At 40.6% G+C, this 12,186-nt stretch overlaps 1 protein-coding gene across 2 annotated transcripts; it reads left to right on the forward strand.

The window, feature by feature from the left end:
• The first annotated feature begins 1,419 nt into the window (after positions 1-1,419).
• dhtkd1 (dehydrogenase E1 and transketolase domain containing 1) lies at positions 1,420-12,060 on the forward strand. Of its 2 annotated transcripts, XM_081712313.1 has the most exons (18): positions 1,420-1,535; positions 1,845-1,934; positions 2,157-2,309; positions 2,416-2,627; positions 2,984-3,178; positions 5,760-6,029; positions 6,729-6,900; positions 7,376-7,574; positions 7,740-8,052; positions 8,770-8,854; positions 9,049-9,188; positions 9,373-9,523; positions 9,616-9,722; positions 9,825-9,989; positions 10,083-10,165; positions 10,289-10,458; positions 10,787-10,872; positions 11,031-12,060. In XM_081712313.1, the coding sequence occupies exons 3-18, from the start codon at positions 2,246-2,248 to the stop codon at positions 11,130-11,132; spliced, it is 2,514 nt and encodes an 837-aa protein (XP_081568439.1). In that variant the 5' UTR covers positions 1,420-1,535; positions 1,845-1,934; positions 2,157-2,245; the 3' UTR covers positions 11,133-12,060. The 2 variants fall into 2 exon arrangements, with proteins under 2 accessions (XP_081568439.1, XP_026877259.2); XM_027021458.3 differs by lacking the exon at positions 1,420-1,535 and having other exon boundaries at positions 1,614-1,934.
• The last annotated feature ends 126 nt before the right edge of the window (positions 12,061-12,186 follow it).

The following is a 12,186-nucleotide window of genomic DNA, read 5'->3' on the forward strand; positions in this document are numbered from 1 at the left end:
GGAGTGTTCACGATACATTTTTGCTGCGCACTTTACGTTTTACAGACAGACGAATCTGTAAAAAAAATTGTGTCTCCCCTTCAATAATTCGTGCTCACACTACGCATATAAAGTGTTAGGTTGGGTGATGTGAACAGTGTTCTCCCAAAGTTGAAATGAAACCTATGCCACTGGTGATAGTACATACATTGATCGGAAGAAGAAATATTCAGAGAACAAGTCTCTGTGTGAGGAGAATTTAATTTTAGTAAGGCCCATGGTGAAACAATACATCACAATACTAGCAGCATTACACGTTGTGCACACAGGTAAAAGAAAGGGGAAATTTCAGAGACATACTGGGGCATTCCCGATAATGAAGGCTTAATACATTGTGAGAAAAACCTGATTTTAGCCTGGCCCAAGATCATGTTATACCTCAAATCGAACTGACAAATACGGCACAATGGCAAATGAAAAAGATGAAATTCCAGATCAGCTTTGAGTGTTTTAATGAATTTGGGCCAGATAAATAAGGAGTTAAGCAAAGTCAAGTGTTCTCACCGTGTAAGAAAATGTTGGTTTTAGCCAGGCCCTTGATTGTTTTACACCTCAAATCTAACTGGCAACATGGCACATTGAGCAATGGTATGCACATGTAAATTGACTCAAAGGGGCAAGTTCAAAAGCATACTGATGGCCTACATTTATATCAGGCCAGACAAACAACAAGTACATCATATGGAATAAGTCTTTCCCTGTAAGAAAAACCTGGCTAGAACAAGCTCGTTTTATACCTCAAATCTAACTGGCAACATGGCACATTGAGTAATAGAGAACAACACCAAATGAAAAGATGAAATTCCAGATAATTTTTGAGGGCTTTAATGACCTTGGGCCAGGAAAATAAGGAGTTAGAGTGAAGAGTTAACCCTTTCAGTAACCCTGTGTTTTACACCTCAAATCTAACTGTGAAATCTAAGTGTAGGACATTTTACAGGGTAGCTATAGCTGTGTAAAAATCAGTTTGTGGTGATTTTACTCTTTATAATATATTTATTCTAAAACAATACATATAGCTACATAAGTACACACTTATTGTAAGGTAAATCTTAATTTTAAAACATTTGACACAAAGATGACAGTGGCTTTAATACAATTTAATTACTTAAAATGAACACACTAAAAACAGGTGTTCCTGACCTGAAATTAATGTTTTCTGTGTCTGTTTAAATGTCCTCTTTGATTCATTTGCATATGCGCGCCACTGCTCCAAGTGCCGTGTTTCCAGTTAGTTTTGAGGGATAAAATGATCTTGGTCTAGCCTTAAACCAGGTATTTCTTACAGGGCGGGACATGTTTTATATGATGGTTTTGTTATTTGTCTATCCCGACATAAATCACAAATTTCCCCCATGGAAACAAGGTGCCTGTGTGGTGCCAATTAGATTCGAGGTGTAAAATGATCTTGGGCCTGGCTAAACACTCCCTTTATGAATAGGAAACCAACCTCAGCGGCCGAATAACTAACGAAACGAACTGGAAGCTGCGAATAAGTAAGTAACTTTCGCGTCATTCAGTTAACAGGTTTTACCCAGCCAATGGATCTCTGCGCAGCTATTTTCACTCTAACCCTCCGCTCCGGCCAATAGCCATTGTGGAAAATGTCCCTCCCATAACTCCTTATAGCTCTTTGCTATAATGTTTGTAGTGTTAAATTAAGTCTATTGTTCTTTTTAAGGATATAGCTTACCTAGCTTTATGTATAAGTATGTCGTCGGGCGTCATGCTCAAGAATTTACATAAACTTAATAGATGCATGTTAATAGCTTCGCGAAGACCGTTAATAACCTTGTATCACACAGAAAGAGGCGTTTATGGATACAGACCGCGGCGAGGAACTTTGGACGGCGACACAGAGCTTTCGCTACAGAATATCTCCTTACTGAATCAAGGTCAGTGGCTAATGTGATATTTATTAACTGGCATTAAACTAACTTAGCTAGCTTCGCTTAGCTATCTTAAAATGTGAGCTAACCTAGTTAGTTTACATCAGATGGCTAGCTGTGTCGATTATAGTATAGAACATGGTTCTTCAAATCACAAATATTTAGGGAGTGGTAGTATTTTAGTATGCTCCTTGACGTAGGTTCTGAATTTGCTTACTATGTGAATAGACCATGGACTGGCTCGACTGGCGGAGGCCTATCGCACACATGGACACAAGGCTGCTAAAATTAACCCGTTACTCCCCTACACGCCTGTTATGGAGAAGGTACCAGAAATCACCCTGCTGAATGGCACACTGCAAGGACTCCTGAATACCTCTGGTAGGTTTTTTCAGTATGTTCTATCTAAGATCAGTCTCATTGCCAACATCTACAGGCTTAGCTTTACATTCCACTTCTGCTCCATGTATCTCTGGTACATTGTCAGCTTTGAGGCACTTTGGGAAAGCAGAAGCCAGCCCAGAGGAAGTAGTAGCGTACCTGGAGAGCACTTACTGTGGGACAATCTCTGTGGAGACCAGCCACCTGCAGAGTCTGCAAGAGAGAGTGTGGTTTGCAGACCGCTTTGAGGAGCTGAAGAAGGAGACATTCTCCAGCAAGGACAGGAGACAGCTGGCCAAACTCATGCTTGAATCGCAGGTACAAATTTCAGCAGGAGCAGAGCACACATTCTGCTATTAAGTTGAATTAGCTGTATAAATGTGATAAAGGTTATTTGGCATTTGGGACATACTGGGAATGTGTTGCATTGCTATAAAAATGTAACATATTATACCATGAGGACAGCTTTTTTTTAAAGGAAGATTTGGAGTAAGATGATGATTGCTATAGTGTTGTTGTTTTGTTTTTTTCTCTAAGGAAGAGACAAGAAGAGGTGCTTGGATTTGATACCATTGGCACCTTTGTTTGCTTTATCAAATATACAAGATGTAATCTGTCAAAATAAGCATATCATATAAAAGATTTTCACCTTTTCTCTCTGTGGATTGTTACAGGAGTTTGACCACTTCCTAGGCACCAAATTTGCCACTGTGAAGCGCTATGGAGGTGAAGGGGCAGAGAGCATGATGGGATTTTTCTTTGAGCTGTTTCGTTCAGTGGCGAGTGACGGTGTGACAGACGTGGTTATGGGAATGCCTCACCGTGGGAGACTCAACCTGCTCACTGGACTTCTGTGTTTCCCACCTGAGGTGAGTAAAAGGTAGAATTATTGGTTGTGGCCATGGTTACTCTCTGACTGGCACACAGTGCTAACAGGATGCAAAATAAATTTTCTGACTCTTCAGACTTTGTACTAACAGGGTCCTCTAGACAACTGTCGGAAGATATGAAAATAATCAGTGCCCACAAGGCAGGGGAAGCTTATAAGAAGGTAGCCAAGTGTCCTAAACATGCAGTATCTACAGGAATATTATTAAGACATGGCTGATCAGGGCTTCTTTGGAGGTCAAGATGATATCTGGAAGACCATAAAAACTCTGAGAGGACAGCTTGTAGGCTGGTAAGAAAGGCCAGTCAAAATCCCCTTATGATGGACAATAACTTGCAGAAAGGTTTAGCTGAGTCAGGAGTGGAGGAGCACTATTTCACTGTGCAGCTGTGCTTCACTTACATAATCTTTAAGAGTCATAAGGATGAAACCTTGATTGTGACCTTGTTGCATAACTCGAGGTTTGACGTACACTACGCCATATATAGACATGCCAGTTGAGTTTTGGAAACACACATTGTGATCTGATGAAGCCAAAATAGAACTCTTTGAATATAGTTATCAAAGGTATGTTTGAAGAAAAAAGAAGTGCATTTCATAAAAGAACACCTTTCCAACTGTAAAGCATGGGGTTGGATCTGTCATGCTTTGGGGTCGTGTTACTGTCAATCATACTGGCAATATTGCACTGGTGGAGGGAAGACTGAAGCTTAAAACAGGATGACTTGTACAAGAGAATATTGATCTAAAACGTACCTAAATTTAACCTTGGACTACCCAAAGCTTTTGGAATGGCCCTCACAGTCCGCCTGACTCAAACATCATCGCTGTGGATGGATCTTAAAACATGCTGTGCATGCAAGACAGTCCTAGAATATCTTAGAAATGGAGGCTGCAAAGATGAATGTGAAAAGTTCCAAAGAACTGAAAGACTTGGCTGACACAAAAGCATTTTAAAGCTGTGATCCCTGCCAGAGGAGGTGTTACTAAGGACTCTAAGATGTCCAAACTTTTGCTTCACATTGATGATTTAGATTAAAAAAATTTTTTTTGCTCAGAAAGACAGGGTAACTGTGTGCATTAGGTTTTGCAAAAAATCTTGTTTTATATTTGTGACTAGCTACAGGCTGTTCTTACATCTTCTCTAAAAGAAGAATAAGAAAACATGCCATTTGGCCAAGGGTGTCTAAACCTTTGCATAGAACTGAAAAGGTTTGTATTTGTTTTATCCAATAACTGCTTTCCTTTGCTAAAACCCCTAAATGAGCTCCAAGGACTTCCAAATCCCAGATTCCATATTTGGAATATCTTAATATTGAATCTAAACAGTTTTCAAAGCCTTGATGACTGTGACCAAGGTTATTATGCCTTTTCAGTGGCATCTGAGTAATCTTACCACATTAGGACACATTAAAGTTTGTCACCTGTACTGAGATCCAGATTGGCATTTCCAATTACTGAAGATGTATTGCAAAGAAAAGTATAATGCAGTCTCATAACAGAAGATAATGGGGCCAAAATATACAGCAGTGCGCAAAAAAATTAACACAATGTTAGGTACGTGTTTTTGAGAATTAATGGATCAATAGTTCTAAATGAATCTGTGAAGACTTATAGCAGGAAAATATATTTAGACAAAAAAGATATTCTAGGCAACTCACATGCAGAAAGATTTTGAAGGCATTGTTGTCTTACAGTCTAGGAATTTTATAAAGAATTCTGTATATGGGTAAATATTACTTCATTACGTTCAGAGCACTTTATTGCCTACAGTTGCCACCAGGGGTCCCTTAGTTGATTGTGGATAATATTTGAAGTATGATGTTTGTTTTATTTCGGTGAGGCTTTTTTTTTTTTAATTGCATGCTCCTTATACCAGAGGCTATGTTTAGCTGTGTGTACAGTTCACAAATAAAATAAGATATTGTAAAACAACTTAGAGATTCCATGTACAGAAAATGGAATGGGATCCAAGTACTTTTTCAAAGCTGCATATGTCAAGTCTGCAAACCCACTGAAATGCCAAAGTTTCTCCCTTTGATGCCTGTCAAATGGTCTGAATTCCAAAGAACTGTGGAACAGTATTGACCACAGCAAAGTCAGCCATTTTGATCATTTTGAAGAAGGGAAGAAAGAGACAAGCTCACTTTGCTGTAAACAGTCAGCAGTAACTGCATAACGGGCACAAATCTGCTGCAGCTGAGAACAGAGACGTACTGTGACTATGATGAAAATTACCACTGACTTTTGCTGCTGTAACAATTTTTTGGTTATTCTTTTCCACACACTTATCACACTGCAGAAAATCCTTTTTTTCATGCATGGTTTATAGCTAATCTTCCATCAGCTTCTACTAAAGACGATTAGTTATGCAGGATGACCAGCAGATTTATTAGAGCATAGAAGAAAGTGCATTGTAAATGTACAAGGCTTGGCTGTGTCCCTGTTATTTATCATGAAGTCATTTTGCAGTAACTGGTGCCCAGACCTCTCCTTCTGCCACTGCTGCTGTGAACCACTTGCATCAGTTCTGCTTTGCTTCCCTCTGTGCTTTGCTCCAGTTAATGTTTCGTAAGATGAGGGGCCTGAGCGAGTTCCCGGGGGAGTCGTCCTCCATCGGGGACGTGCTCTCACACCTGACTTCATCTGTGGAGCTGGACATGGGAGTTGGGCACCCACTTCATGTCACCATGCTGCCTAACCCCTCCCACCTGGAGGCCATCAACCCTGTGGCGCAGGGCAAGACACGTGGGCGGCAACAGGTGAAAAGGGATGGAGACTATTCCAGTGACAGCCATGCCCGGCCTGGAGACAAAGTCATCTGTGTACAGGTGACCAGGTTTCCATGCTACTTGTTCGGGTTTGTAGGTGTGTGTTGCATCTGTTGTGCTATAAATTTTGTAATTTATGACAGAAATTACACATAATGTAATGCTGGATATTGTTTATTACAGTGATGTTGTCTAACAAACTCTAGTACTTATTGTTTATTGCACTTATCAGAGACCTTATGTGTTTTGTACTTCTAGGCATCAGAATTGATACGTGTATTTCTACAGTATTCTAGTTCATTGGTATATTGGACTCTAACCTACTCTACTGGCTAGGATGTATTCTATGAGTAAATAACAGCGTCTATTTAATGCCGTAAATGTGTATTTCTTAAACTACACACTTATGTTAATAAAGGTAAATTGTACTGTAAATTAAATGTCATTAATAATAGTCATAGACATGGAACAAGACTTAAGTGGTTTTTCTAGTTTGCATTACATCTCTAGCAACAGTAATGTTTTGTAAATTAGAATTTTTTCTTTTGATTTTGTAAATTTCCAGCAATTGAACTTGTGCCGAATGACATCTGTTAATTTCAAGAAAGGTCATTTACTTAGAAACTGATTCACCTACTCGCAACTTGATTACTATTACGTTACTGTATTTTAAGTGAAAAACACATTAAGAGCCGCAATTCACATTTTGAAAAGGGAAAGCTTTGATTCTTAAACTTAATTCTGTCTGTCAATTTTCAGGTTCATGGTGATGCATCATTCTCAGGCCAGGGAATTGTACCAGAGACCTTCACCCTGTCAAACTTACCTCACTTTAGAGTGGGTGGAAGCATCCACCTTATTGTGAACAATCAAGTGGGCTATACCACTCCTTCTGAGAGGGGTCGTTCATCCTTGTACTGCAGTGATGTTGGTATGCTTACTCAACAAATATTATCAGTGGTTAAATAAGTATTTGAAACAGTTCTTGAGTGTAGCAAGTAAAAATAACTTTATAAAGTATATAAAATGTGACCAGAAATTATTTTTAAAAGAGATGGTGTTTGACAATGCATGGTTTTAAATTTGAGCATGAATTTCCATGTAGTGGACCTTTTTGAATTAATTTGTATGTATTTTATGTTTGTGAAATATGGAACAATTCAATTTGCATTTAATTATCAGTTTTCTATGTTAAGGTCAAAGTGTCCACATGTGGCCTACTCAGTTTCAAATATTGAATTTATAAACTCACCAAAGTGATATTGGATAAATATAGTGTAGGCAGAGTAGAATAAATCTCATTTACAGCTAAAAGGGTGAAAGTTAAACGTCTCCATAATTGTAAATAATCAAATGAAGTATAACTAGTGCTGCTTTGAGAGAGTTTGATTTGTTGTGTACTGTAGGGAAGATGGTGGGTTGTGCTGTGATCCACGTGAACGGGGATGATGCAGAGGAGGTTCTCCGAGCGACAAGGCTGGCTGTGGAGTACCAGAGACATTTCAGGAAGGATGTTATAGTGGACCTTCTCTGCTACCGCCAGTGGGGGCACAATGAACTGGACGAGCCCTTCTTCACAAACCCAGCCATGTACAAACTCATCCGGTGGGTTCACACTCTCAGTGTGCGTGCGAGGTCTTGACACTTTCAGTTCACACACACTGGCATGTACCTGTTCCCTACTACCTTTCACACCGTCTCTCATGTCTTCATTAAAAATCAATGCAGTGAAATGGGCATACAGGTTATCATTATTTCCCTATCTCCCAGCTCGAGGAAGAGCATCCCTGATTCATACACTGACCTGTTGATCTCGGAGGGCCTCATGACTGAAGAGGAGCGCACTCAGATCAAGATGGCTTACAACACGATGCTCAATGACCGCCTTGCCAACATGACTTTCTTCAGTCCTCCACCCACCAACCTTCAGGGCCGCTGGGGAGGTCTCGTAGAGCCCCAGAACAGAGTTTCCTCATGGGACACTGGTGTGGCTGTTCCCCTGCTACAGTTTGTGGGAGGCAAGTCAGTGGATATACCTGAGGAGATCCAGGTGCATAGTCACCTAAGGAAGACCCATGTGCAGGTAGAACACCCCACCCCCACTGATGGGCTCTACAAAGGCTGACTGCATTTGTTTAATTCGTTTTTTCTCTAAAGCATGTTATCCCCGTATCCAGGAGTGTGTGTGTGTGTGTGTGTATGTATGTGTGTGTGTGTGTGTGTGTGTGTGTATATATATATATATATATATATATATATATATATATATATATATATATATATATATATATATATATATATATATATATATATATATATATATATATATATATGTATGTATATATATAAAATTTGTATGTGCAGTTTCAACCTGTTTGAAACCAATTATTTCATTATTATCAAAGCTTTAGAAGAACAAACCGCTTTGTAACTGATCAATAATGTATGTGACTACAGTAAAATTGTAGCTTTTTAAAATACAAAGCATATAAAATGCAGTGAGTTGATCTAGCACAGGGTTTTCAGTATTAAGTACAAGTCAGTTAAAAGGTATAGGTTGATTATCTGCTGTAGTGGAATGTAGTGCTGCAGTACAAAATAATGCATTGTGTTTGATACTGGCAAAACAGTGGGTGGATGTTTTGATGAATCCAGGAGTTTTGAGATTATTTTTGTACATGTAAATGGACAATGTGAAATATTAAGAGAGAAATTTTGAAAAGTACATTGTATACCATATTTCATACAGTGCACTGAATGTCTGTCATGAAAATCATGAAAAAATTTGAATTTTGGACAGTCCAGACTACAGAAACTTGCCGAAGGAACAAAGCTAGACTGGTCCTGTGCTGAGGCCCTGGCTTTTGGCACGCTTCTCTGCCAGGGTAAGAGCTCTCTCTCTCTCACAATTAAACAGAGGTTTGCATGCTAATCAACAGTTACACTGAAGCATTCTCTGAGTCTTGACGCCATACATTGATGCAAGGGAGCTTGGACCCTTTGGGAGCAGAACACTACTGGCCAAGTGAGAAAAACATCTGGCTTTGCACCAAATATTTTATTGCTGGTTTAAATGCAGGCTTCAGTGTGCGGCTCAGTGGTCAGGACGTGGGTCGTGGCACCTTCAGCCAGAGACATGCCATGGTCGTGTGCCAGGAGTCCAACGACATGTACATCCCCCTCAATCACATCAGTGCTCAACAGGAAGGCTTTCTGGAGGTCAGGTCACCTCAGCAGTGTTCTCTGTATTTCCTATTTTGAATGAGGTAGTAGTACTCTGTCTGAGCTTGTAGTACCAGTAGCTGATACTTGGAGTGTATTACCAGTATTTTTGGGTTTGTATCAGAAGCAAGTACCATGTGGATAATACACAAATCACAAAAAGGATGTTTTGTTTTTTCAGGTGTGTAACAGTGCACTGTCTGAGGAGGCAGTGTTGGGTTTTGAGTATGGGATGAGTATTGCACAGCCAAAACTTCTACCAATCTGGGAGGCCCAGTTTGGAGATTTCTTCAACGGAGCTCAAATCATCTTTGACACCTTTGTCTCTGGAGGTGAAGGAAAAAAGGCCAAACTACTTATTAACAAGAATCAGCTGTATAATTTTAGAACTGTGTGAGACATGTGCGAAATTAACTTCTTACAGGTGAGGCTAAGTGGCTTCTGCAGAGTGGCATGGTGGTCCTGCTTCCTCATGGATATGATGGCGCAGGACCCGAGCACTCATCCTGTCGCATCGAGCGCTTCCTTCAGGTGAATGGGCACGTGCTCACTGTTCAAAACCAAAAGGCTTTCTATAATCCTCCTTCAGCTTCTGGCCCTGGATCAGGTTGGTTGTTTTCTCCCCCACTGTAGATGTGTGACAGCAAGGAGGAAGGTGTGGACGGTGACACAGTCAACATGGGGGTGGTGAATCCCACAACACCAGCTCAGTACTTCCACCTGCTGAGGAGACAAATGATCCGTAACTTCCGCAAGCCTCTCATCGTGGCTGCACCAAAAACACTGCTACGTTTTCCTGTGAGCTTGCTACCAGTCGAATACAACAGCAGTCACTGTAGTTTTACTTACTTTTATTCCTTTAATCCTGTGATATTCCTTCTCTTACACTAGGGGGCAGTATCAAGCCTAGAAGAGATGGGCCCTGGCACTTCCTTCAAGCCTGTAATTGGTGACAAATCTGTAAATCCTCAGAGGTGAGCAGAGCGATGATGAAGCCCATTGCATTAGGAGTGGGCAGGAGGGCTAACTACTTCACTCAGCTTGAGTTCAAGTGCGAGACTATTCATTGACGAGTTGCCTCTGCTCTGTGGAGCTAGTGTGCAGAGAGTGCTGCTTTGCTCAGGAAAGCACTATTACGCCCTCCTGAAGCTGAGGGAGACCCTGCCGGAGGTGTGTGAGACCACAGCGCTGATCAGAGTGGAGGAGCTGTGTCCCTTCCCCACAGAGGCCCTGCAGCTGGAGCTAGGCAAATACACCAGCGCTAGAGGTGAGGCCATGCTTACTCATTCCTGCAGCATACAATCTTGCAGCTGTGCTCCAGACCAATGTAAGGAGAAGATTCACTAATCTCATTCACATTTGCGCTGAAACGGACATAGACCTCTCTCCCCATGTCTTAATACAGTACAAAGCACTTTGCAATCCCATTATTGGCTTTTTAAAAACTGATGTATGCTACAGCATTTTAAGTATCTTCATTATATTATCAGGTGGTTAATTTTATGCTGAAATCTCTTAGGCTTTCTGAGCTTCAAGTAGAAGTATCTTATCAAGGTGAAGCCTTTTTAAAGCTTCTTCTAACTCCTCATTTGCAGAGTTTATCTGGAGCCAGGAAGAGCCGCAAAACATGGGATGTTGGTCTTTTGTGTCTCCCAGATTTGAAAAGCAGCTGACCTGTAAGGTGAGTTTTGAAACATTTTCTGACCTTGGCTTTTTCCACATGACCTTACAAGTGTTGAGCTTGTCATGTATCATACTAGATTAATGAGAGAGACTAGTGGGCTGCCCCACCCCCACCCACCCAGTCCTTACTGAACAGTTGGTCATGTCTCCTCCCAGCTGCGAGTGATCAGTCGACCTGCTCTTCCAGCTCCAGCTGTGGGGATCGGAACCCTCCATAATCAACAGCATGAAACCATACTTGCAGCTTCCTTCTCCTGAGGCAATACCCCAACACACAAAGCACTAACCCATTGCAACTCTGCTGAACACACAGCATGTTCCAGCTGTGTTCATCATTCTGCATTTCATGGTCAAGCTTTTTAGGACCCTTTCTCACGACATGATTTGTCAGATTTTACTAAATGCCCAAGACTTCAGGATTGTTTAAGTATGCTCTGTATGTTCTAATGTAGTCAGGTCATTCTAATTTCTAGAAAGGTGGTGTAGAGAGAAAGGTGGGGGGGTGGTGAGGTGGGGGTCAACTCATACAGGGAAAGATATTTATGATGTTATGTGCTTGGGATATGCATGCATGGAAGAAGGAAATGTAAATAACTATAAAGTTTACAAAATGAAGTTTAGAATGAGGTGTTAACCTCCTACATTTTTTTCCCAGTCTGAATTTACATGGACAAATTGTGATGATCAAACTCAGTACTCAACTCAGTGGTTGCATACAGTATGCTTATATATTTATACTTAGCTAAGATGAATGGAGCTCTGTGGTCAAAGTGTGAATACAAGGGCTACAGGAGGCCATTCCGTTGACCCGTTAGGACAAGATCTCATCCTCTCCAGAGGGCTTGAACACCCATTTATGAGAATGAAGGACAAAAATCTTAAAGCATCAGTTAATCACTAATGACTAATTTATTGCAGAGCAAACTGAAATCTCCAGTAGAGTTTTTAATCTCAGGTAACTTTGAACACCAGTATGATCTTCAGGTAAATCCTGTCGTCCCATGAAACTGCTTAGTAGTATAAAACTAGACTTGATGTCTGAAATTTCATTCTCTCTTCCAGTCTTCATTTCAACTGGAAATTGATTACATGAAGGCCTAATTCAGCATCTTGTATCTTGTCATTTTACGATGACTTTTAAAGACATGAGTTGTTAGGGGAGCAAATAAACATGGTTTTTATGTGACCAAGTCTCTTGCTCTTCACCTCTGGCGTATGCATAATACATCTGAGGAGACCGTGAATGTTATGAAGGGAAGCATTGAATATATTGAGAAGCCTTTTATAGTGACTTTTTTTCTAATTTGTCTTG

The sequence above is a fragment of the Electrophorus electricus genome, chromosome 4 (assembly GCF_041902795.1).
Source record: "Electrophorus electricus isolate QZ-2024a chromosome 4, ASM4190279v1, whole genome shotgun sequence".
Lineage (NCBI taxonomy): Eukaryota > Metazoa > Chordata > Actinopteri > Gymnotiformes > Gymnotidae > Electrophorus > Electrophorus electricus.

Coding starts and splice junctions, on each gene's coding strand:
- dhtkd1 (XM_027021458.3), top strand. CDS start 1,751: ATGTCGTCGGGCGTCATGCTCAAGAATTTACATAAACTTAATAGATGC. Junction 3,179..5,759: donor TTCTGTGTTTCCCACCTGAG/GTGAGTAAAAGG, acceptor GCTTTGCTCCAG/TTAATGTTTCGTAAGATGAG. Junction 6,901..7,375: donor CTTGTACTGCAGTGATGTTG/GTATGCTTACTC, acceptor TGTGTACTGTAG/GGAAGATGGTGGGTTGTGCT.